Source organism: Neolamprologus multifasciatus, chromosome 7, assembly GCF_963576455.1.
Source record: "Neolamprologus multifasciatus chromosome 7, fNeoMul1.2, whole genome shotgun sequence".
In the NCBI taxonomy this organism is placed as follows: Eukaryota; Metazoa; Chordata; class Actinopteri; order Cichliformes; family Cichlidae; genus Neolamprologus; species Neolamprologus multifasciatus.
In genome coordinates, this window is record NC_140445.1 from 26,122,305 (window position 1) to 26,146,947 (window position 24,643).

The window sequence follows — 24,643 nt, forward strand, 5'->3', positions numbered from 1 at the left end:
TTGTTGTGTCATTTAAGTGTAGATACTTACATATCCTGTGCCACGGCAGTCCCCTAAACGTGGAAACTAATCTGCTATTGATGATGCCAAAATTGCCTTCATCTCTGAAGTTGGACAAGCAAAAACTTATGTAAATTTCTTCTAAAATAAACAATACATAAAGGAGAAGCTTTTGTATTTTGAGCAGGGTCTGATCGTAGCCAACATTCTCAGCCTCAGCAGCTAATACTTTTAACAACTTAGCCTTGCATGTTAACTAAAAACCAAAAGGCTAACACAAACTATATCTGTAAGGTGTTAAATTACTGTTTTTTACTTTGAGTACATGTAAACTTCGAGCTTAAAGCTCCCCAGGTTTGAGAGCGAAGTTGGTGGCTATATATAGGTGGTGTATTAGCAGTATAAATAGGGGAGATCGGGGATAGTTGTAACATTTTTGACATTTCTGTCTGTAAATTAGAGCTCTTTTAAGGTAGTGGATTCAAAATGTAATGCAAAGTATTTACATGTCTCGGCTATTAAATAGTGCAGCTATTTTCTCTGCAGCACAATTACCCATTGCATGATATGGCCTCAAACACAAAGAGTGAAATGTTACAATTAACCCCATAGTCTGGGTTAGTTGTAACATATCCTGTAGTGATGGGATTTCCGGCTCTTTTTAGAGATCCGGCTCTTTCGGCTCGGCTCACTAAAAACCGGATCTTCAGGTTTTTTTGTTGCTTTAATTATTTAATCATTAACAATAATATAAAATTATGCAGAAAAGGAATTACTAATGTAAAAAAAATTGGTTTTATTTATATATGTTTATATATGGCCCCTAGAGAAAAAGCACGTACAAACTCCAAAACACATTTCTAGCGTTAACTGAACTTCCAAAACAGAGCTACCCAGATCACTTAAATTACACAATTGAAAGCATGTGCGTATTGTTTGTGTATTTATAGACAAGCACTCATATTTATTCAAATAATTAAAAAATTCATTTACCTGTTACTACCACACACCAAATTCGGTTGTTGATACTTGCTGGCTTGTGTAGCCACTAGGTAACAAAAGCTCAACACTGCACCCTAGCATCCTGGAGTACTTCTGTTGTCTTTTTTGTACGTGATTCTGAGTTTTTACGTGTTTTGGAGTTTGTACGTGCTTCTGAGTATTTACGTGTTTTGGAGTTTGTACGTGCTTCTTAGTTTTTACGTTTTGGAGTTTGTACGTGCTTCTGAGTTTTTACGTGTTTTGGAGTTTGTACGTGCTTCTGAGTTTTTACGCGTTTTGGAGTTTGTACGTGCTTCTGAGTTTTTACGTGTTTTGGAGTTTGTACGTGCTTCTGAGTTTTTACGTGTTTTGGAGTTTGTACGTGCTTCTGAGTTTTTACGTGTTTTGGAGTTTGTACATGCTTCGGGGTTTGTAAGTGCGTCTGAGTTTTTACGCGTTTTGGAGTTTTTACGTGTTTTAGAGTTTGTACGTGCTTTGTCTCTAAGGGCCACCATAAATATACTTTATTTATTCACTCCACATAAAATGTAATAAATAAATCATATAATACAAAGAACAACTATTTACATTTTAAACTTTTAACTATTTAAATTTTCAGCTTTTACCTTTTAACCAAATTTAACGTTTAACAACACAAAACACTGCAAACCACAACACAATTAAATATAAATTAAAATATGAAAACAAAAAGAAGATGCACATTCTCTGTCATATGGGCCTGCATGATTTCTGAATCCTTTATCATCTGCAACTGAAAATAGTGGATGATTACTATCCCTTTCTAATGTGACTTTGTTGTCCCTCGCTCTCTTTCTCTCTGGCTCTGTTCCTGTGCTGCTGCGAGTGTAACTAACGCCCCTCCCTCCTCTGCCCAGCGCAAAGTACAGGCCGCGCATGCGGAGTTTAGCGGAAAAAAGGGCGAGAGAGAGGGTGAGAGAAAGAAAAAAAAAAAAAACCTCTCGCGTCGTTCACTTCAAAGAATCGGAACTAAGAGCCATTTCGTTCGCGAACGACCCATCACTAATATCCTGGGGTGAAATGTAACACAATGAAATAAGGGTACTAACAAAACATTAACATGTAATCTTTGTTTATTCAACACATGAATGCACTTAGAGCCATTTATGTAGCTATGTGTGTGTGTGATAGAATGCAGAAATCTAGCTTTTGAACATATTCCAACCCCCCAAAAAAGACAAATTATGGAATTTTCTGCAACTGAATATTTCATTAATTTTGGTTGGTCTTCCTTGAGTTTGGCCTCATTGGCTCAGTGGGCATTATAACCTACAACTCTTGCACCAATTTTGAACATAACAATGAAGCTGAAAAAATGTAGTTGTTCACCAGCATCGCAATTCCATTACTTTTTATCATGGCTTTCCTTGGTGTGGTTTGCAAAGTGCTTCAGAAAGATGAGGAAATCTGTTTCTTGCACCCATCCTGATTTATTTCCACTACCAGTACTTCCTACTGGTCCATCTCTTACACAGTGGTCTGCATAATGTATGTGTGGGAACACAAACAGTGGAGGAATTGTGTTGCCAATGGCATTAACCGCATATACAAAGGCGACCAGTGAACCTCTCTCTGCTGATGTCTTTGCCCCAACTTGTTTAATATAAGTTAAAGTAATAGTGTGGTAAGTTGTAACATCTGCATTATTGTTACAACTAACCCAGACTGTTGCTGTTACAACTAACCCAGACTCCTATAGCCATGAACTAGCTAACATTACAGCCAACGGCTAAAACATTAGCACTAAAGACCTACACAGAATATACCCCCATAGGCATACAAATAACATAATTTAAGTTTGATGAGTTTAACTGCAAAGCAGATAATGCTATTAGAAATTGAAATAAAGTAGAAAAACTTACTTTTTGGCATAAAAATTACTTTTTTTCGTGTTAAATTGTCTGTGTTTGACAAAATGTGCTGATTTTTCACATGTGATAGCAGAACTGAGTTGGGCATACACAGAATGAGTCACATCATTTGAAACTTAGCCCTGATTGGAGAAATTGGAAGTGTTACAACTGACCCACGTTACAACTATCCCCGGTCTCCCCTACGTATGTTGCACTCCGCATCATGTTTTCATTGGTTTCGACTAGTGATGGGATTTCCGGCTCTTTTTAGAGATCCGGCTCTTTCGGTTCGGCTCACTGAAAAGAGCCTCTTCAGGTTGTTTTGTTGCTTTAATTAATTTATTATTAACAATAATATAAAATTATGCACAAAAGGAATTACTAACGTAAAAAAAAAGTGGTTTTATTTATATATGTTTATATATAAATATATACGGTGGCCCCTAGAGACAAAACACGTACAAACTCCAAAACACATTTCTAGCATGAACTGAACTTCCAAAGCAGAGCTACTAGATCACTTAAATTACACAATTGAAAGCATGTGTGTATTGTTTGTGTATTTATACACAAGCACTCATATATATTCAAATAAATTTTAAAAAAAAGTTCATTTACCTGTTACTACCACACACCAAATCCGGTTGTTGGTACTTGCTGGCTTGTGTAGCCACGAGGTAACAAAAGCTCAACACTGCGCCCAGCATCCTGGAGCACTTCTGTTGTCTTTTGTACGTGTTTTGAGTTTTTACGTGTTTTTACGTGCTTCGGAGTTTTTACGTGCTTCGGAGTTTGTACGTGTTTCGGAGTTTTTACGTGCTTCGGAGTTTTTACGTGCTTCTGAGTTTTTACGTGCTTCGGAGTTTTTACGTGCTTCAGAGTTTGTACGTGTTTTGGAGTTTTTACGTGCTTCGGGGTTTTTACGTGCTTCGGAGTTTTTACGTGCTTCGGAGTTTGTACGTGTTTTTACGTGTTTTGGAGTTTGTAAGTGATTCAGAGTTTGTATGTGCTTTGTCTGTAGGGGCCACCGTAAATATACTTTTATTTATTCACTCCACATAAAATGTAATAAATAAATCATATAATACAAAAATCAACTATTCACATTTCAAATTTTAACTATTTAAATTTTCAGCTTTTTCCTTTTACAAATTTAAAGTGAAACAACACAAAACACTGCAAATCACAACACAATTAAATATAAATTAAAATATGAAAACAAAAAGAAGATGCATATTCTCTGTCATATGGACCTGCATGAAAAAACTTTCTGAATCCTTTATCATCTGCAACTGAAAATAGTTGTGGATGATTAGTATACCTTTCTAATGTGACGTTGTTGCAGTGTTGCCAACTCCTCAGTAAGGAAAATCGCTATTGGTTGTCCTAAAAGTTGCTAAATGACGTCATCACCTAATTTGCATAATTGGTCATGCTAACGTAATTGTAACCTATGCTGCTGGAGAGAGAAATAACATCGTGGACGAGACATAAAGTGAGCAAAAAACGTCCTAAATGCAGTTAGAATTTATTTAGAACTACAAATTAAATTTCTTTTAGCAATTATTGTTTTTTGTAATGTCACAATTCCAACCCTGCTCCTTAATCCGGGCTTGGACCGGCAAAAGTGACCCGAAATAGGCACTCTGGTGGAGTTACTTTGTGTGTGTGTGTGTTTATAAGTAGTTTTAAACCTGATCCACAAAACCGCATAAGAGTAAAAGAAGAACTGACTGCATTACAGCACCCGCTGCTTGTTGAGAGTAAAAGCGATATGCGCTTTCACGTCTTTTTTTAGCGACTTTTCTTGGAAAAAAAGTCGCTAGGGGGTCTGAAAACTCGCTAAATATAGCGACAAAGTCGCTAAGTTGGCAACACTGCGTTGTTGTCCCTGGCTCTTTCTCTCTCTCTCCCTCCGGCTCTGTTCCTGTGCTACTGAGTGTAACTACCGCCCCTCCCCCCTCTGCCCAGCGTAAAGCACAAGGCTCGCGTGCTGAGTGAAGCAGGAAAAAAGTGCGAGAGAGAGGCTGAGAGAAAGAGAAAAAAAAAAAACAATTATTAAATTAAATACTGTAGTTTAGATAGACTGTACTCCTTTTTCTTGTCTTTTTTTTTAACCTTTTATTTAACAAATGCTGTATAGCAACACGATCTCATTCTTACTTTGTTCTAGATGCAGAGATCTCTAAATAATTTGTCAAACCTAACAACCTCAGCCTCATTTCAAATAATACATTTAGAGCACCATATTAAGCATTTTTTAATATAAATAACTATAGCTTTCTTTATCGCAAGCCAGCTGTTGTTATCTGTCAAAAGCCCTTTCATGAGTAGGTAAAATTCTAGAACATTCTTACCCTAATTGTAATGATCAGAAATAACCCTATCACTTTCAAACTTTTAGAATTGAGTTTTTACATAGCATGTTTTAATTCACTGTAGAAGAAAGTTGAGTTATATCTCATCAGGTGAAAGTCTAGTTGAAAGTGGCAGTTTGTGAAAAAAATATGTGGCTTCTTCTGAGGCTTGTCTCTAATCCAACGAATTGGTTAAAATTTGACCCAATATTTGATCAAAGCTACCCGACCTATGACCCAATAGAAATACCCAAGCTGTGGAGTTAATTAAAGAGCCCGACACATCACCAACCCTACTGCTGAGTCACAACTGAGTCAACCAATATTTCGGCAAACTAAACCCTAAACTAAACCCAACCTATGACTCTACATCTTTTACTCAGAAGTTGAGTTATGAAACTCAGCACTAATGGGATCACTCTTTTTAAAACAATTCTTTACTTTTGTATTTTAACTTATACTCATTTCTCGGTCCATCTGAATATCTGGAATTAGAGAGCAACGGTTTACATCAGCAGCTCTTATAGGGTGGGTGGGTAGGTGGACACGTACATACATACATACATAGAATATTATTTTATTATGTATCCATTTTTCTGACCCGCAGGAGTAAGCCTGTGTCTTGTTCTGTGTCTGCATGACAAAGTTTCCGGTTTCGGAAACTATTAAATTTACTGTGACGTCATAGAAAAACTCACGCAGTCACCACAGTCACTTAAAAATATTTAGGACGGCCGCACGTAGACAACAGTTTTCCTTAATCTTGCGCTTGTAGTTAGCAAATATAAATAAATCACGTCTTTCAATCGCCACAGTAACGAGCAGTTTTAAACTGCGGAAAAAATGCACGACTGGTTTCCACGGTAACCAGATTGTTGCCGTCGGCACGTGTTCACCTACACCTGGTGACATCACACAGAGAAAGCTTCCCTTTGATCCCAAAAACCCTTAAACAGACCTTTGAGTCGCATGATAACACACGCTAAAAGCTTGTTTGAGCGCTATAACGCAGTACTGCAAGAATTAAGGAAAGAAATAGAGAACTCATCATCTGTAAACATGTCGAACTCCGTTTGGGGCGCGATTTGCACTGTGGGCACTTATGCTCACAAAATTATGAGAAAAACGTTGGGATTTGATGACCAACCTTCACCCACTGCTGACCAAACTGTATGCGAGGCACCTGAAGTTCGCTGTGGTAACCAAATTTTACACGCGGAACATGAGGTACTTTTGCCAGATCAGCATATACCTGAACATAATCAGAATAGCGGTTTAAAGCAAGTGTGTGAAATTCTTCACCCTGAAAATATACAGCAGCAGCCTTCTGTGATTCAAAGACATCAGCGATGGGAAAATTCAAATCGAGATGCATCAGACCCTGCTAAACCCAGGATCTCAGACCTAAGACCTAGTCAAAGAGTCTCAGAACACCATGATGAAATTGTGAACAGAGACAGGCCTCCTTTGGAAGGGAGAGAAGAACATAATGGGATTCCTCATAGAGAGGTTTCTATCACCAGGAGAGGAACTGGATTTTTAGGACAATCCATTACCACAGTGTCTAACATGTGCAAGTCAGCAACTGAGGCCATTTGTCACAGGTTCTCGCTAGTAGTTGAAGAGGTCAGACAATATGTGGCAAAGCTGATGTCACGTGCTGTAGGAAGTATTTGCGTTTGCCTTTGCATTTTATTGTTCTTGGTCAACAAAATTCAAGCTATATTAATTTATTTACTTTCATTTTTAACACAATACCTTTAATTTTCCTCTATGGAAATGGAAAAGGTGAAGACAAACCTAATGTCAGTGCCAACTTTATTTGGCTCTAACTGGACTATGACAATTTTAATAGGGAAATAACTAATAATTGGGTTATAATGGGGTTAATTAGGCTCTTACCATCTCAGTCATGCAAACAACAGTTGAAAACCCAGCCAGTCACGGCAGATGGCTGCTCCTTCCTGAGCCTGGTTCTGCTGGAGGTTTCTTCCCAACGGGGAGTTTTTCCTCCCCACAGTTGCCAAGTGCTTGCTCATAGGGGATCATCAGATTGCTGGCCTTGTCTCTAATACTGTAGGGACTACCTTACAGTATTAGAGACAGGCAGCTGTTGTTTGCATTCAAAGCCACATAAATAAACTTGAATTCTCAATTAAATGAATGGATTTGATTTGATTCCTTTACCTTCACAGAATCCTTTTACTTCAGTTTTGTCTTCTGCTTCTTGGTAGCAATAATAGTTTGTCAATTAAGCTTCTTGCCCCATTCATCCCTATGCTCTCCTGTTTTCTCCTAACTGGCATGTCTGACCCGTGGGAGTGCAGACACCACACAGAGAAAACCTCAGACTTTAAAGCCGGAAACATTTTCAGTGATGTCACAGAACAACGCACCTGCAGTCCACACAGTAGGTGACCTATCATTTAGTTAATCTTATGATTGCCGATCAGGTATGCTTTTAGACTTGTGCTACGTTTGAAATGATAAATGTTACAAGGTCAACAGTAGTAAAATTGCTAGCTCCAGTTTTTTTAAATGAAAGTGACAGATGTTAATGTGTGAAAAGCTTTAACCTTCCCATTGTGATGAAGTGACCTGATTTCAAGTTTTAAAATGTAAAAAGAAAATTGCTAAAAGGACTTTTCTAATACAAAATTTCTGCTTGGATTAAAAAGTGTAACCAGCATATAAAATGAAAATGGTTTGACCTGGCAGCCAAAGTGGAGGCTGAAGGGGTCTAAAACTACATCTGTCTTTGCAACTGTGAGACATATTTCACCAACACACACACACACACACACACACACACACACACACACACACTCCGTATTCTATTGACCTCACGTGTAAAGTGCAAGAACGCAGGTGTTGTGAACTTTCCTGTTCCTGTGGGCAGTAATGGAGTTGATAATAAGATATCAGCAAAGTTTACTGGAATTTTTTGGGTTCTGACACTTTTGGATGGCTAAACAAACTGACTCAGGGATATCCTTGCTGTACCACATAAACAACATAATAGGAGGGTTAAAAACTGAGACGACAGTGAAATTAAGCATTCTTTGGTCAACACTGCCACCTACTGGACCCTACATTAAGGCCTAAGACTTTCAACTTTGGTTTAAATCATGTAGCCACGCAATCTGAGGAAAAGTTCACTCCAAACACAGTGAGGTTCATTCAAAGGAACCTTTATGTAGATGATGGACTTGTAAGTGTTATATCAGAAGCTGAAGCAATAAAACTAGTGAAAGAGGCAAGAGAATTGTGTAGCAAGGGTAAACTAAGATTAGACAAAGTTCATATCAAACTGTGAAAATCTGATAAAGTCACTGTCGGGAGAGGAGAGTGCTGAAAGTATTAAGGACTTAGATCTATTGATGGAAAGACCACTTGGTGTTTAGTGGTGCATTTCTTCTGATGAGTTTTAGTTCAGAGTAACTGTAAAAGAGCACCCAATGACAAGAAGAGGAATTCTGTGCACAATAGCATCAGTGTACGACCCACTGGGATTTGTGGCAACCTTCATCCTAAGAGGAAAACAAATCCTGCAACAGTTATGCCAAGAGAAAGTAGAATGGGACGAGCCACTCTCAGATCAACACTGTCACTGTGGGAATCCTAGATCTTCAAAACCTGTCAAAGGTGAAAGTTCAAAGACGTGTCTTACCTGCAAACACAGACATTGCACAGTGTGAACTACACCATTTTTCAGACGCTGGTGTGACAGGCTACGGAAAATGTAGTTATTTAAGAACAGAACAAAGAAATCAAGGACTTGACTCGAGGAAAGGACATTCAACTGAAGGATAAGACACACAAGCTCTACAGCCCAAGTCCATTTGTTGATGAGCAGGGAGTACTTAGGGTGGGAGGAAAAGAGCAACTCTACACCCATATATCAAACATCCTGCCATTATCCCCAAATCAAGTCATGTTGTGTTTACTTATTAAACAGTACCATGAAAAGGTGCAGCATCAAGGAAGAGGAATAACTGTCACTGAGCTGCGCTCCAATAGAGTATGCATTACAGGATGCAGCGATTCAGTTGCTTCTCACATCTACAAGTGCACAACCTGCACAAAGTACAGGAGACATAGTCAAGATCATGGGAGGTCAGATTTACCAGAGGATAGAGTGGAAACAACACCCCCATTCTCCTACTGTGGCATTGACTGTTTTGGACCTTTTTATGTAAAAGAGGGTAGAAAAGAACTTAAAAGGTATGGTCTTCTTTGTACATGTATGTGTTCTAGAGCAATACATAATGAAATGTTGGATGACCTTACAACTGATCATTTTATGAATACATCATGTAGTTTTATTTCTATTCATGGACATGTAAGACAAATCAGGTGTGACCAAGGTACTAAATTATTTTGGTGCTAAGGGAGAGTTTTTGAGGCCAGCACGGTGGTCGGAATTGAACTCAGGACCCACAGCAAGAAGGTCCTGAGTTCAATTCCAACCATGTTTGCGTGGGTTATCTCTGGGTACTCCGGCTTCCTCCCACTGTCCAAAGACATGCAGTTTGTAGGGATAGGTTAATTGAAAAATCTAAATTGCCCATAGGTGCGAATGGTTGTCCATCCCTGTGTGTTAGCCCTGCGACAGACTGGCGACCTGTCCAGGGTGTACCCCACCTCTCGCCCTATGACAGCTGGGATAGGCTCCAGCACCCCCTGCAACCCTGAAAAAAAGGATAAGCGGAAGTGAATGGATGGATGGAGAGCTTTTGAATGCACTGAAGGATTTTGACAAAGAACAGTTGAAACAATGTGGATGTAAGTTTGTTCTGAACACCCCCTCTTCAAGCCACATGGGAGGTGTTTGGGGAAGGCAAATTAGGACTATTAGAAGTGTTTTAACAACTATTCTAGATCACACTTCTAAGAGACTTGACACTTCCTCACTCAGAACGTGTCTTTATGAAGTTATGGTTATTGTGAATTGCACCTAGTAGTAGTAGAGAACCTAAATGACCCAAATTTAGAACCTCGTACACCAAATCATATTCTCATGATGAAGTCCAGCATTATTCTACCCCCTCCTGGCAAATTTGTGAGCAGGGACCTGTACTTGAGAAGGAGATGGCGCCAAGTTTAGTTTTTAGCCAATTAATTCTGGACAAGGTGGAAGAAGGAATATCTTCTCACTCTTCAACAGAGACAGATCTGGCAAAAAGATAAAAAGGAGTGCAAAGGTGAAAGATATTGTTATTCTTCAAGAAGACAATTCTCCAAGGAAAAAGTGGAAACTGGCAAGAGTAACAGAGCTATATCCAAGCGTAGATGGAAGTATTAGAATGGTTAAGCTTTTGCTCTGTGATTCAATTTTGGATAGGGATGGGGAAAGGACTGTCAAACCAGCGTATCTTGATAGGCCAGTACACAAAACTGTGCTATTGCTAGAAGCAGAATAAATGCTAAAATGTAAACATGTTCCTACTATAATGTGTTTAGGCAGAAATCACAATAAGTTTGTGATTTGGTGGGAGTTTTACTGCCATACTTTTAGTTAACATATTTTGTTTTGCACTATGCATATTTTATATGTCATTAGGACATTTATTGTGGAAATTCTCATGTAGGAACTATTGTACTGCATGTTGGTTCCACTGGTGCACCTGAGGAAGATGCATGCCCATGCTGAGGTATGACCATGGCAAGCTGAAGCTGGAGAGACAAATTTAAGTCAGAAGAAGTTCAAATGTTCTTAAAAATATCTGTAAGGTGTTTATTTCTGCTTCAAAGCATGGGCCAGTATGTTTTGTATATTATATCGATGATTTTATGTCTCTGTTTCACCCGTCTCTCTATTTCATTGAATTTATATTGTGTTTTAGTTCAACGGTTGTGAGTTTGTGATCAAGTTGATGCTGTAACAATATCAACCCCGAGACCTTACAACTCACTTTAAAGCCAACTTCATGCCATCAATAAAAATAACTCTTCGACTTAAAGAAGAGGTGGAAGTGATAAATGTGTTTTCCAATAAATCTGATGGCCTACTAATAAAAGCACTCTGTGTAATTTAGACTAAATTAAGTGAAATATATGTCTACTATCAGACTAGAAGACGGAAAACACACCATAAGATGTTTACTTGAATTCTCAGCAACTTTGGTCCTCAGCCAATAAAAAAATATGAAACTTTTGCTGTGACGTCATAGAAAAACTCACCAAGGTCAAATCTTATTATGTTTACATGCAAACACAGATCATCATTCTCGGGTTGAGCAACGCTACGGCTTCGCTACATCTGTTTGTTCTGTACAAAAAGACGTGCAGGTCACTTAAAAAATATTTAGGACGGCCGCACGTAGACAACAGTTTTCCTTAATCTTGCGCTTGTAATTAGCAAATATAAATAAATCGCGTCTTTCAATCGCCACAGTCACGAGCAGTTTTAAACTGCGGAAAAAATGCACGACTGGTTTCCACGGTAACCAGATTGTTGCCGTCGGCACGTGTTCACGCAAACCTGGTGACGTCACACAGAGAAAGCTTCCCTTTGATCCCAAAAACCCTTAAACAGACCTTTGAGTCGCATGATAACACACGCTAAAAGCTTGTTTGAGCGCTATAACGCAGTACTGCAAGAATTAAGGAAAGAAATAGAGAACTCATCATCTGTAAACATGTCGAACTCCGTTTGGGGCGCGATTTGCACTGTGGGCACTTATGCTCACAAAATTATGAGAAATACGTTGGGATTTGATGACCAACGTTCACCCACTGCTGACCAAACTGTATGCGAGGCACCTGAAATTTTACACGCGGAACATGAGGTACCTTTGCCAGATCAGCATATACCTGAACATAATCAGAATAGCGGTTTAAAGCAAGTGTGTGAAATTCTTCACCCTGAAAATATACAGCAGCAGCCTTCTGTGATTCAAAGATATCAGCGATGGGAAAATTCAAATCGAGATGCATCAGACCCTGCTGAACCCAGGATCTCAGACCTAAGACCTAGTCAAAGAGTCTCAGAACACCATGATGAAATTGTGAACAGAGACAGGCCTCCTTTGGAAGGGAGAAAAGAACATAATGGGATTCCTCATAGAGAGGTTTCTATCACCAGGAGAGGAACTGGATTTTTAGGACAATCCATTACCACAGTGTGTAACATGTGCAAGTCAGCAACTGAGGCCATTTGTCACGGGTTCTCGCTAGTAGTTGAAGAGGTCAGATCTTTGGTAATAGAAGGGATTTTAGAAGTTGTAGCAAACATGTTACATGTCACTGCATTTTTAGCTATGTTCTCCTTAGAACTCCATCTCTTGACAATTGAGTTTCTTCTATTTTTAAGATTACACCGTTAATTTTCCTCTATGGAAATGGAAAAGTTGAAGACAAACATAATGTCTTTATTTTAAACCTTTTAGCAACATAAGAAAACATCAGTGCCAACTTTATTTGGCTCTAACTGGACTATGACAATTTTAATAGGAAAATAACTAATAATTGGGTTATAATGGGGTTAATTAGGCTCTTACCATCTCAGTCATGCAAACAACAGTTGAAAACCCAGCCAGTCACGGCAGATGGCTGCTCCTTCCTGAGCCTGGTTCTGCTGGCGGTTTCTTCCCAACGGGGAGTTTTTCCTCCCCACAGTTGCCAAGAGCTTGCTCATAGGGGATCATCAGATTGCTGGCCTTGTCTCTAATACTGTAGGGACTACCTTACAGTATTAGTGACAGGCAGCTGTTGTTTGCATTCAAAGCCACATAAATAAACTTGAATTCTCGATTAAATGAATGGATTTGATTTGATTCCTTTACCTTCACAGAATCCTTTTACTTCAGTTTTGTCTTCTGCTTCTTGGTAGCAATAATAGTTTGTCAATTAAGCTTTCTTTCCCCACCTGCAGCATGCACATAGATAACTATTTTCCACTTTTCCGGATTTGACAGCACTAATTAGAGCATCTGTGTGCTCATTTGGTTCAGTCCAAGCCATAGCTAATTGTTTTCTGGTGGTTTGAGTTGGTTGCCAGTCCACGCAGGAGTCTGATTGCTCCGTAAGGTGAGAAACATCATTTCATTTTATTTTAAAATTTCATCAAAATACTAAATTCATTAGTTCACTTTGGCAGCCCCCAGTTTTATCCAAACCACAGAAGCCACAGGTGTGCTTAGTCATTGCATTAAGCCTGTACATAATTCAGACAGTTTTAGAATATTGGACCTCCTTTTTAATCATAAATTTAAAAACAAATCCTTCAAAATCTGTCTCATCATAATAAATATACATTCAAGGGAACATTAAATTCTCTTAATTTAGGCTTAATTACGCAGAACGTTTAATCAGGAGGACATCAGACTTTTTAGGAAAGTGATTTTGAGGCATTCATGCCATTTAGGGTCCAGTAGGTGGCAGCATTGACCAAAAATTCTCGTCGCAGTCTCACAATTTTTAATCTCCTTTTCACATATTTTTCACACATATCCTGTTAGTCAGACAGCATCTCTGTATGTATGAATCTGCACGCATGTATCACCTTCATTTAAAAAAAGGAGCCAGCTATTTTATTACTGTTGACCTTGTAACATTTATCACTTTAAACATAGCACAAGTCGAAAAGCATACCTGATAGGCAATCATAAGATAAAGCTCTAAGCACTTACCTGTGGAAGTGCTTCAGTATTTATTGCATTTGGCAGTAACTGTGGTTCTAGCTGAAGCATTTACTGTATTTTTGAAGGAGATGAATTCATTGTCTTATTTGACAAAAATCAATGCCTTTTCCTGTTATTTGTGACCATTTTGTAAACAAATATGCTTCTTAGAGTTGACATTATTAAAAATCCTGATTTGGTGTAAAAGTAAAAAAACAAACAAAAAAACACTTTCCCCTCTTTTTCTCTGGTAAAACCTTTTTGGTGGGTTGCAAATACTTCCTCTGTGTAGGAAAAGGCCCACCAGGCAGTGAGCTGAGCAGAGCCATGTGTGTAAACTACCAGTAGTGATGTCATGCGCTGCATCTTTGAGCTGCAGTTTAGACTAACTTGCTGAAACCACAGAATTTCCTGTGGCATGAGATATTTTTACTGCAGCAGAACTGATGCATTGGAAAAAGCAAAATGACAGACATGCAGAAGAAATGATGTTAGTGATAATATCTTACAACCTACAATAGTGTGGCTTTCACCTTATAACATCATTTGGTGGTTTTCAGTTTGATTCGTTTTAAATCACTGGGTAAAAGTGCAAAGGGAGGATGTAAACTTTGGTGATGGGTGACGAATTAAGGCAAATCTCAGCAAAAATGTCTTGGTGAGGTGTTTGGCTACCACATGCTCTCTTCAACACTTTAATATGTTATTGGTGTTAATCTCAAGTTCCCTAGAGCTTTACTGCAAGGACTGAAAATCCTTCTTTTCTGTATGTGTTGAGAACAATGCAACACACCGGCCCAAAGCTGACTTGGATTTAGTAGTGACTAAAAGGATATGATTTACATAACTGCCAGTGATGCCTCCTGTGGGTTGAGGTAGTGTCATCCTGGAAGAGAAGATGGATATGTTTCATCATTAAATGAAGGTGATCACTCTGAACAACTCTGAAGTCAGTGAACTGTCAGTGTAAGGGGACCAAAACTGTGCTAATCAAATGTCCCTGTAAAGAAGCAACTGGTTCCTAATAAAGGACTCTGTTCTCATGAAATGTCATTAGCAGAGCTAAATTATGACTTTTCCATACAGACTTGACTTTGTGGCATACTTTCAGAGGTGATCCATGCCGTAGGCAGACCAAATTCCATCTTCAAGCCTGAAGTTGACTTAAGCAGAGGAGAAATGTTTCAACATGCCCTTTAGTTGGAGGAGAAATGTGTTCACAGGGCAAGCGAGCCACTCTTCCTTATAAGATGGCTGTAAAATGTAGAGAGGGAAATCTGACAGCACTATGAAGTATGCATTCCTAAAGACTTAGAAACTTTTAACATCCAGATTTGTCTTCTGAAATTTGGCATCAGCAGGCCCCTTCCTTTGTTCTTTAAAGTGATTTTTTAAACATATGGGAATTACTGTATGTGGTTTGTAAGCAGAGGAAGGTTAAAATATGCAGATTATGCCATTTCTGTATCTGTTTGGGAACTGTGGTAATTTTGATGAAGGATTTTAATCGGAATTACTCCCAGTGCAAATAAATTTATTAAAACCTGATCAAAAACGGCTCAGAGAGATCTTCAGATAGATAGATAGATAGATAGATAGATAGATAGATAGATAGATAGATAGATAGATAGATAGATAGATAGATAGATGGATAGGTATGTTTTCTATTTGCACTTTTTCTGTTTTTATCCTTAGCATTTGGTTTTCAAACTTTAACACAGTTGCTCAACTCTTCCTGCCACCGGTCTTTGATTTGAACTGGCTTCTGATTGCTTGCCTGTCTCTTCCCAGAGGGTAGTAGTGAGTGGGTGTGTGGCGGGGGCTTGAGTAAATGTGGCCATTTGGCCAGTTTAGCAGCATTGTCAATGCTAGACACAAACTCTCAAACAGCTTGTTCTCAATACACATTCAAAGCTGCCGAGAGGGGTCGTGCCCCCCCCCCCCCCCCCCCCCAGCCCGCATTTTTAAATGGTTGCTGTCCTTTTTCATTGGGAATGCAGGAGAAAAGTAGGGAATGAATATTTCTATGGGTTTCAGGTCTAGTACAAAGCCAAATCATTCGCCTTTCTGTCTTTGAGGGCTTTAAAGGTGTGTTCAGACGTGATTTCTACCATCTACGTGTAAATGCAGTAAATGGAACAAATAAAGAATGGAACATACTAATTTATTGGATACATTTATGGTTTAATATGATGGAACGATCTTATTTCTTCCCAAGACTCAAATTTAAATAGCAGTGTTTGAAAAAAGCAACAAATGGTTGCACACAAACCCTTTAAAAAGAAAAATAAAGAAACTAAATAGCAGGTAAACCCCCTCACCTGCCCCCTCAGTCTTTTCTGACCCCCCCCCTCCCACCCTCCACAAAAGGCCACCCCTCTTCTTATGACCAATCGAGTTCAAGGCCCACAGATCAAGGATATAAACTCCTGAGTGTTCTCACTACAGTTTGATCATTTCAAGGCTGGATTTGGTTTAAAAACTTGAGGGATTCACAGGGTGATTGTGATGGAGATGACAGGAGGACATGATAACCTGCACTATATCGCTGGTAAGTTCAGTTATCACACCATGTACTGCATGAATGTGCATGTTTAAAATGACACACAAAAAAATCTCCTAGAAAAAAATAAATTGCCTTATTTTTCGGACCATAAGGCACATTGTGTTACAAGGCGCACTGTTGAACAGTCTGTTTTCATACATAAGACGCATTAAGCAAAACAAAACCATCAGATAAGTCATTCTTCTTGCTTCCTCCAATTCCGTACCATTGATTCATTAATGTTGAATTCTCTGGCAGCTGCTCTATTCCCATGTATATCAATGACTAATACAAAAAAAAAAAAAGAGTTAATTTTCATCCTCCAGCTTCACTATTTTTTATGCTAACATAGCTATGTCGTTAGCCATCACGTAGCACATCATTATATACCAGGTAGCCCAACTTCACTAACCCTAAAAAAGTCACTGCTGTTTACTTCTCTGTCTTCATTTATGTTGGAAGTGATAGCAGAGCAGTACGTTTTACTTGTTTCAGAAATCTCCCAGTCAGAACATGCTATATCATGTTTAGGTGGAAACTAGCGCGCTAACTTCTAACTTTGTTAAATTTAATAAATTCTGTTTTCAGGACAGGACAGAGTTTTGGGCCAATCCATCAAGTGGTGCAGGTTCCTAGCTTACCAAAGTTTTACTAAAACATTTTTGACAGATTTTTGAACGCCGTCTACCACATAAAATCAGTTTGAGGTCAGTAAGCACAACCAGATTCATACATAAGGCGCACTGTCGATTTTTGGGAAATTAAAGGATTTTACGTGCGCCTTATAGTCCAAAAAATAGGTACTGTAATGATTTGTAGGTGAATAATAACTTATGCGAGATGAGCACCCAAACTAACAACAATAAAAAAGGGAAAACTCTTACAGAGAGAGTGTACATTCATATTTTATTGGCTTGAGGAGAACTGTTGATCCTGTGGAAGGCCTCTTCAGATGTGGAGGCTGGCTTTTCATGCTGCAGTAAACCATTCCCAGGTTCTATCAATACAGCTGCAGAACTGTTTACATGTATACTTGTATTCTTTTAATTCCTTTCCCAGACTCCAGTTTGAATGAGAGCATGTCGTTGTTAGCTCACCCATACCAGCCCAGTGGCATCAGGATGACCCTGGAGAACGCTGATCTCTGGCAGTCCTTTCACAGCATCGGTACAGAGATGGTTATCACAAAACATGGAAGGTAATGAAGCTGATACTTGGAACATGTTCTGCTCACTAAAGAGTGCTTTGTGTTGTGCCTTCAGCAGTTTTTCATGACATCAGTATTTCTCGCAACAGCTGGAGAACTGCTAGAATGACTAATTTGGCTCACTGAAAATCTTGCTCTCTTTCAGTTTCAAGACGTTCTTTTAAGGTGTTGCTATATTTTTTCACTTTTCAACTATCATGATACTGACAGTTGTTAGCAGTCTTTTTCACTCTAATTAACTTTAGATAAATTTTAGTTGACTGCATTGGTGTTTCTGATACTACGTGTTATGTGCTTATTTGTACGTTGGGCGATATGATTATTTTGCTAATTTACTTCAATAGAAATGAACATTTTAATGGTGAGAGACAGAACCATGAAAGTTATTAACTGATGTGCATGTAATTGAGTGAAACAAGCATTGAGTGAAATAATCTCACAAGCGATTTTTGGCCCACTCCACTTCTCTGTAACTCTGTAACTCCTTCAAGGTTTTTTAGCTGCCGCTTGGCATTTGATGCTTCAGCTCCCTCCACAGACTGTCTATAGGACTGGGGGCTGGAGAATGGCTAGACCACTGCATGCCTTAATGTGCCACCTCTTTAGCCATTTCTTTGTTGCCTTGGCAGTATGTTTTGGGTTACTGACCCATCTTCAGTGTTCTGGCTGAGGCAAGAAGGCTCTCGTCCAAGATTTTATGGTGCATTGGCCCCTCAGTGTGGTGAAGTCGTCCCGTACCCTTAGCAGAAAAATGTCCTCAAAGCATAATTTTTCCACCTCCCTGCTTGGCTGTGGTATAACAGTATTTATAATATACTTGCACCACAAAGCTAATGTACTTTGAAGCTGGTTAAGTTCAACATTAGAGATATGAGGTAACTGACCAGTTCTCCTCAAAATAGCAATACCATTCCTGGACCTCTGTGCATGGATAGTAGCAGCGTCTGATGTCTTTGAGTTAAATCCTAAAGAATACAAATATAAAATGACAAATATAATACAAATATAAAATGACTTCTGTCAGTCACACTATAGCTCACTTGATTGAGTGACACGTGCAACCCATACATGCAACAGGGGTCTGGTGTTATTGTAAATGCACACCTGTGGCAATTTAGTAGGTATCTATAGGTAGGAATAATGAAAATACATAAATGGAACACTTGTGTGATGGATGCTGACTCTTATATTGCTGATAATACCTGAATACATTAATGTATTTTACTTGTAATGGTGTATTAGTTTTTTGTTTGTTTTGTAGGAGTAGTAGATGTAGGACACAGGGAAAGACCAGTACAAGTATTGTAATAAAAACAAGTCTTGAAAGCAGCTGAATTTGCAGTCTTGTTGACATCCAGAGGAAACATAATACATATTTTTATCAGGGAAGTGATAATAACATTTTTACCTAACAGTTCAAGTTATTTGTTTAAATTTAGTTTTCAAAGAGCTCTCTTTGCTCTACAAGGGCCCGACACCCACATACGAGGACATTATACTGCCACTGTTCTATCGAAATTTAAAACGAATGTCCTCATATGTGGATCTCATTTTTCTCAGAAACAATAAGTCATGTAAAATGCCATTAAAGAGTCCAGGTCTTAGGAGGTTAAAAAACCTTGGTGGTGACAATACAAGGTCCTGAAAAAGGACTACACAAAGTGCATCTTTACATATTGTTTCATGCAGGCCACATAAAAGTGGATGACCTGTTTTGCGCGTCATTTTGTTTTTCAGGTTTCCGGGTAGAAGAAACTTTGAAATGGACTTGCGTTCAAAAAAGAAATCCCCAAATTAAGTGTTTAAAAAGTTGTTTATTTTTAATTTGAGCCACATTTTTGCTTCTGACTTGGTGTGTGCCTTTTCAGGAGGATGTTTCCACACTGCAGCGTCAGGGTATCCGGGCTCCAGCTTTTTACCAACTACGTCATCATGATGGACATTATTCCTGTAGATGGCTTCAAGTACAAGGTATGATCGCATGCAACAAGCGATGATTGTGTGCTGTAGCTAGTTCGCTCCCACCCACCCCCCTTCTTTCTTGGGCTTAAAGTGAGCCGAGTGCTGTTTGTAAAAGGCTGCAGTTTGGAGCCAGACCTCGGTCTGCCCGTTCTGGGTCGTTCACTGCTGCATATCAAAGAAAGCCTATAAGTGCAGTCTCTGCTGGAAGCCCAATCAATTAGCATCACTGATCAGTGAATGAGGAGTAGTTGACCTTCCATAGATTCAGCAGCTCATGCATTGTTCCCTTTAATCATCCCCATCCAACTGGGTCACTCCCTTTTTAGCATAGTGTATTGGGTTGTCAAGTACTGTAAGGAGCACTTTTTATTTCTCTCCCCCATGTGCGAGTTTGTAGGGTTTTCTTGTGGTTCGTGAAGAGTTTGCTTAATTACACACATCCTGAAGTCTCGCACTTGAATCTGCCCCACTTCACTATTTCTCTGTAGTGGAAAAAGGAGCAGTGGGAGATCGCAGGAGCAGCAGACCCCCACCCCCCGTGTCGTACATGCACGCACCCAGACTCTCCTGCGCCAGGAAGGCACTGGATGAAGCAGCCACTATCTTTCCCCAAGCTTAAGCTCACCAACAATACCTTGGATCAGCATGGCCATGTAAGACCCCCCCCCCCCCCCCCTTTTTTTTTTTTTTTTTTTTTTCCCCCATATTGTCGTCTTCATTGTATTTGACCATTTGCTTTCTTGTCCTTACAATCAGATCATCCTGCTCTCCATGCATCGCTACTACCTGAGGTTTCATGTGGTCCAGGCAGATAACCCGTACTCTCTCCGCTGGGGCTCTTTGCAGAGCTTCTCATTCCCAGAGACGACGTTCACTGCAGTCACTGCTTACCAAAACCCAAAGGTTCAAATCTGCCAGAAACCGTCAATAACATTCAAATTTTTGTGCAGAACATCCTTTTTATTTAACAGAATTCTGCAATGCCAATTCAACTGTCTTTTCTTGTTTCTTCAAAGATTACCAAACTGAAAATTGATCACAACCCCTTCGCTAAAGGCTTCAGGGAAGGAGGCACTCATTCTCACAGTAAAAGGTAAGAATGCCTCTCAGGAGACTTAAATTTTGTTATACTTTTCAATTTGTGTTTCTTAATTTAGGTCATTGTAAACATGAAATTAACATTAATTGGAAAGAACATGTAAATCATTATATACGATATATTTTAGGTTGTCAAATAAAAGCCCCCGTGCTAAGAGACCCACACTGGACAGGGATGACTTGAGCAACAGCTCTCCAAGTAAGCTTCTGTAATTTGTATCTTCAAGTTTTTAATAAATGAATGAATACTAAAAGAAAATGTATGAAAATAATTTATGGTGATGTAAGTTGTGCTAAAGCAGTGTGAAAATGTGGCGACACTCCCGAGATTTAAATGTTCCATTTCCCTCTTAGGCCTGCAGAGGATGCCCTCCACCTCTCAGTTCACACAGACGGAGGAGAGTCGGGCCTCCACACAGCAGTCGCTGAAGGGAGGTCACCTTTTAGGCTCAGCTCTGGAGCCGAAGCCGTCTGAGAGTAAACACGTTGAGCCCCTGGTGCTGCGGGAGTACAACTGCAGCAGTGATGAACAGATGGTGCCTGCTTCCATGCCATACCAACCATACAGGTCTGATTTTAAAAATAACCAGTATTGTTTAAATGCTTGGTACACTTCTACCCACTCAAAGACTACCTGAGATCAAGATGAATAGCACCAGGCATGCAGTTGCATTACATTAAACCTCCGTGTGACTCTTTCATGCAGGTCTGAGTATGGTATGTTCCCATACCCTTCCAGAGATCCAGACGGTGCGCAGATCTTCCTCCACCCCCCTCCTAATTCACGTTCTGCAGCTGAACCTTGCATCCAACAACATGGCTACTTCCACCAGTATAACACCACAGCAGACTGGAGCCAGAGCCCTGTCCTGTCATACACAACTTGGTAAAGATTGATCTTTTTTTAATGTAGTGAAATTGTTGGATGATGACGATAGGATTGTGATAGACGTGGAGGAATAACTGACCTTCCACTTGTTTTGTTTTCCATTAGCTTGGATTATATACAGCAGCAACTTAAAATAGTCTGTTTTAATGGACGAAAAAAAATCTGTTTAGCTTGAGGTTTTAGCTTTTGTGTTATTTTGTATTTTATATATATATATTTTTTTGCTCAGTCTAACTTGAGATTTGTCTGTGCTCAAGTTTGTTTTATTTTTTTTAGTTTTTTTTTTAAAGTTAACATGTATATTGTGTGTGTTTTTTTTTTTTTTTTTTTTCTCTCTCAGCTGAGAAATAAATGTGAGAATGAATGTAAAAGTGAAACGATCCATTCTGTTCTATAACACACCTACAGACCGCTCTACCTCACACTTCAATGAGTCCAGTTAACACCATGTGCAACAATGTTTCAGACACCGTTCAAGAAGAACGGAGCTATGATAGACTGCCCTGGCGGTCTGACCCGATAAAGAAATGACAGACTACTAGTGTGGAAATGCGATCATAGCCTGGCATGCTTCCCTAGCAGAAGGCAGGAGCGTCGGTCCTGTAAATGTTTTACGAATGACATGGCAAAGCCATATCTGGGACATTCATAAAGCTTTAGGGACCAGACACTGCAGCAAGTAGTTTTCTAGAACATGCGCGCAGACTTGCATCTTTTTGTGTTGTAGATTTGAACTCCTTTTTTTCCCTTCTTCCTTTAAACAAACACACAGGTCTGCACAGAGACTTGAATGTTACCAAAACTGGAGCAGTGTGTACTTGAAGGGCTAGCTGTGACTTACTTTTAGTTGGGAGTTAATTTAATTTAACCCAGGCAAACTCCTTATTGTGTTTTTGACTTATGGAACATTTTTGCCAAACATAACTTGTAGTCCTTTTAATTTTAAGTTAGGCAACTCTAGCTTCTGAGAAACTAACCTGAAATTTTAACATGCACTTTTTAAAGCGGTGGAAATAGAAAGTGTGACTGATTTCTAACACCATTAATTCATGTTTAACGGGTCATCTTTCTGAATTTTTATTTTTTTAATTTTTTTTTTAATTTGGGCAGCAGAACTGGTAAGTACCATTTATGCTGCCACCAAAAATGTACATAACATCCATATCTGATAAGTTATTGCAAAACAGACTCTGCTCCTCTAGTTGCAAAAATCTCAGATTGCACTGAAGAAAAATTACCTCTGGATCACTTGCAAGGAAGTGACGAGATCAGAGTGACTTTCTCGGTCACCGGTTTCAGGTCATACTTCATAATCATCAGTGGTCATCATTCTAATCACATGTGAGGATCAGATTGGGGTTTAAAACGCCACAAGGTTAAAGGGAAAAACGCTTGTGCCCTTTGGTTTTTTTGTTTATGGTGTTTGGAAAGAGTTGACGTGCCATAAAGTCAGTCACTGCTTCTGCTAATTGTCCAGAGGGCAAACAAACCATTCATTACTATACCTTATGAAGATTAATGTTGTGTATTTGGTCAGCTATTTTAAATTAATTCAAATTAGAATGAATTCAAAAAAGAAAATTACTGTACATTCAATTCTGTGGGCCAAGTGCTCTGCAGCACAACTGCCATCACAGCTAGCTTGAGGGCGGTGGCCATAATGGACTGTAGGAAGGCCTTTATCGACCCTGCTGCACATCTATTTAAACCCTCACTAACGCACACTGTGCCCCGAAGAGAGGTCAGCATCAGTCAGGTTTGATTCATTATGGTCGTTCTCGCTGCGGCCTGTGCCTTACACAGTGCAGAGGATTACATTGATTGGCTTTAATGGCAACTTAACCCACGCATGAGGTACAAGGGATCCAGAGAAAAAGGACAAAGAATCAATGTGGAAATTCAAACTGCCTTATATGGATACATATTTGCCCGTACGCTTTCATTAATATCCACGAAGTGTCAAATGCTGCTTTGATGGTTTCTGTCATAGCAAGTCTAGATCACTTGACAATACTAGGTACAGCACAACAAAATTTAAATTCACAAATATTTATCCCCTCAAGTCTACCCATTTAATTTGGTCAGGAGTACGCCTCAGATTTTCTCTACCAATAACAGCTTTTAGTAAAAACTAGTAGTGCCAGGTTTATGGGTTTGCGTAATGCTGCTTGCATCCATATCCCCCCTCGAGCCATTTGACGCAATGGTCAAAATGCAAAAAAAAATCAAGGCTACAAAGCATCACTCTGCAAACAGGACAGTTCAATGGGGTCACTAGTGACTGCATCAACCTCTAGTGTTTTATGGACAACATGTAAGTTTCACCAACTTGAAGACCGCTGCTGTCTGTGTCAATACTTGTACATACATCTTGTACACACATCCGTTTGTGTCCCTTGCACATCAGCCTTCGTTTCAGGGTGTGGACTTTCCATGTAAAATGAGAGCTGGTTATTGTATCTGTGTATAGGTCACTGCAACAATATCCACTTTTCTGAATATGCGTCACAATGGATTAAATATTATAGATTAAATTAGATTAAATATTAGCGTGCCAAAATGTCTGGGTTTTGTTCATAATTCACCAGATAAAAAAAATTAAAAACCTGATACTATGTTAAGAGCAGTAATGATTTGCATAAACAAAACTAACACGAGCAACCGTCTGTAGGCTCAAGCTAAGTTATTAGCATCATTAAAGTCCCATTGACCTGTCCTAGTCAGTGGCAGGAATCATATTAGTGCACATTTAGCCAAGCGCATCAGCAGCAGTACTGTCCCCCAGCAGCAGAAAGGGTCATCTCAGAGACAGCAGGGCACTCATTTCTCACAACACTGTTGGCAGAGACCTTGTTACAGAAGTCATAATAGCACATACAAAGTATAAATATTGGTGGACCTGCTGCTTTATACCGCTCAGTACCTGGTTTGCAAAGTGCGGAACAAACAGAGCATGACCACCAGAAACATTGCCCTTGAAAACTTTTCCATTCCCCCATCTGCGGGTCAGCTGACTGTCTTTTATTAGCACTTCATTAAAATTCATTAATTGCTTCCTTTCTCCTGGGCACGGGGAGAATCGAAACTG

General features: G+C 39.3%; 1 protein-coding gene across 1 annotated transcript; it reads left to right on the plus strand.

The window, feature by feature from the left end:
- Positions 1-16,266: 16,266 nt before the first annotated feature.
- Positions 16,267-21,911, plus strand: LOC146514415 (T-box-containing protein TBX6L-like). Its single transcript, XM_085166698.1, has 9 exons — positions 16,267-16,405; positions 17,459-17,597; positions 19,475-19,577; positions 20,057-20,221; positions 20,325-20,471; positions 20,585-20,661; positions 20,795-20,865; positions 21,021-21,234; positions 21,373-21,911. Exons 1-9 carry the CDS (start codon positions 16,363-16,365, stop codon positions 21,554-21,556), a joined length of 1,143 nt encoding a protein of 380 aa, XP_085022824.1. The 5' UTR covers positions 16,267-16,362; the 3' UTR covers positions 21,557-21,911.
- The last annotated feature ends 2,732 nt before the right edge of the window (positions 21,912-24,643 follow it).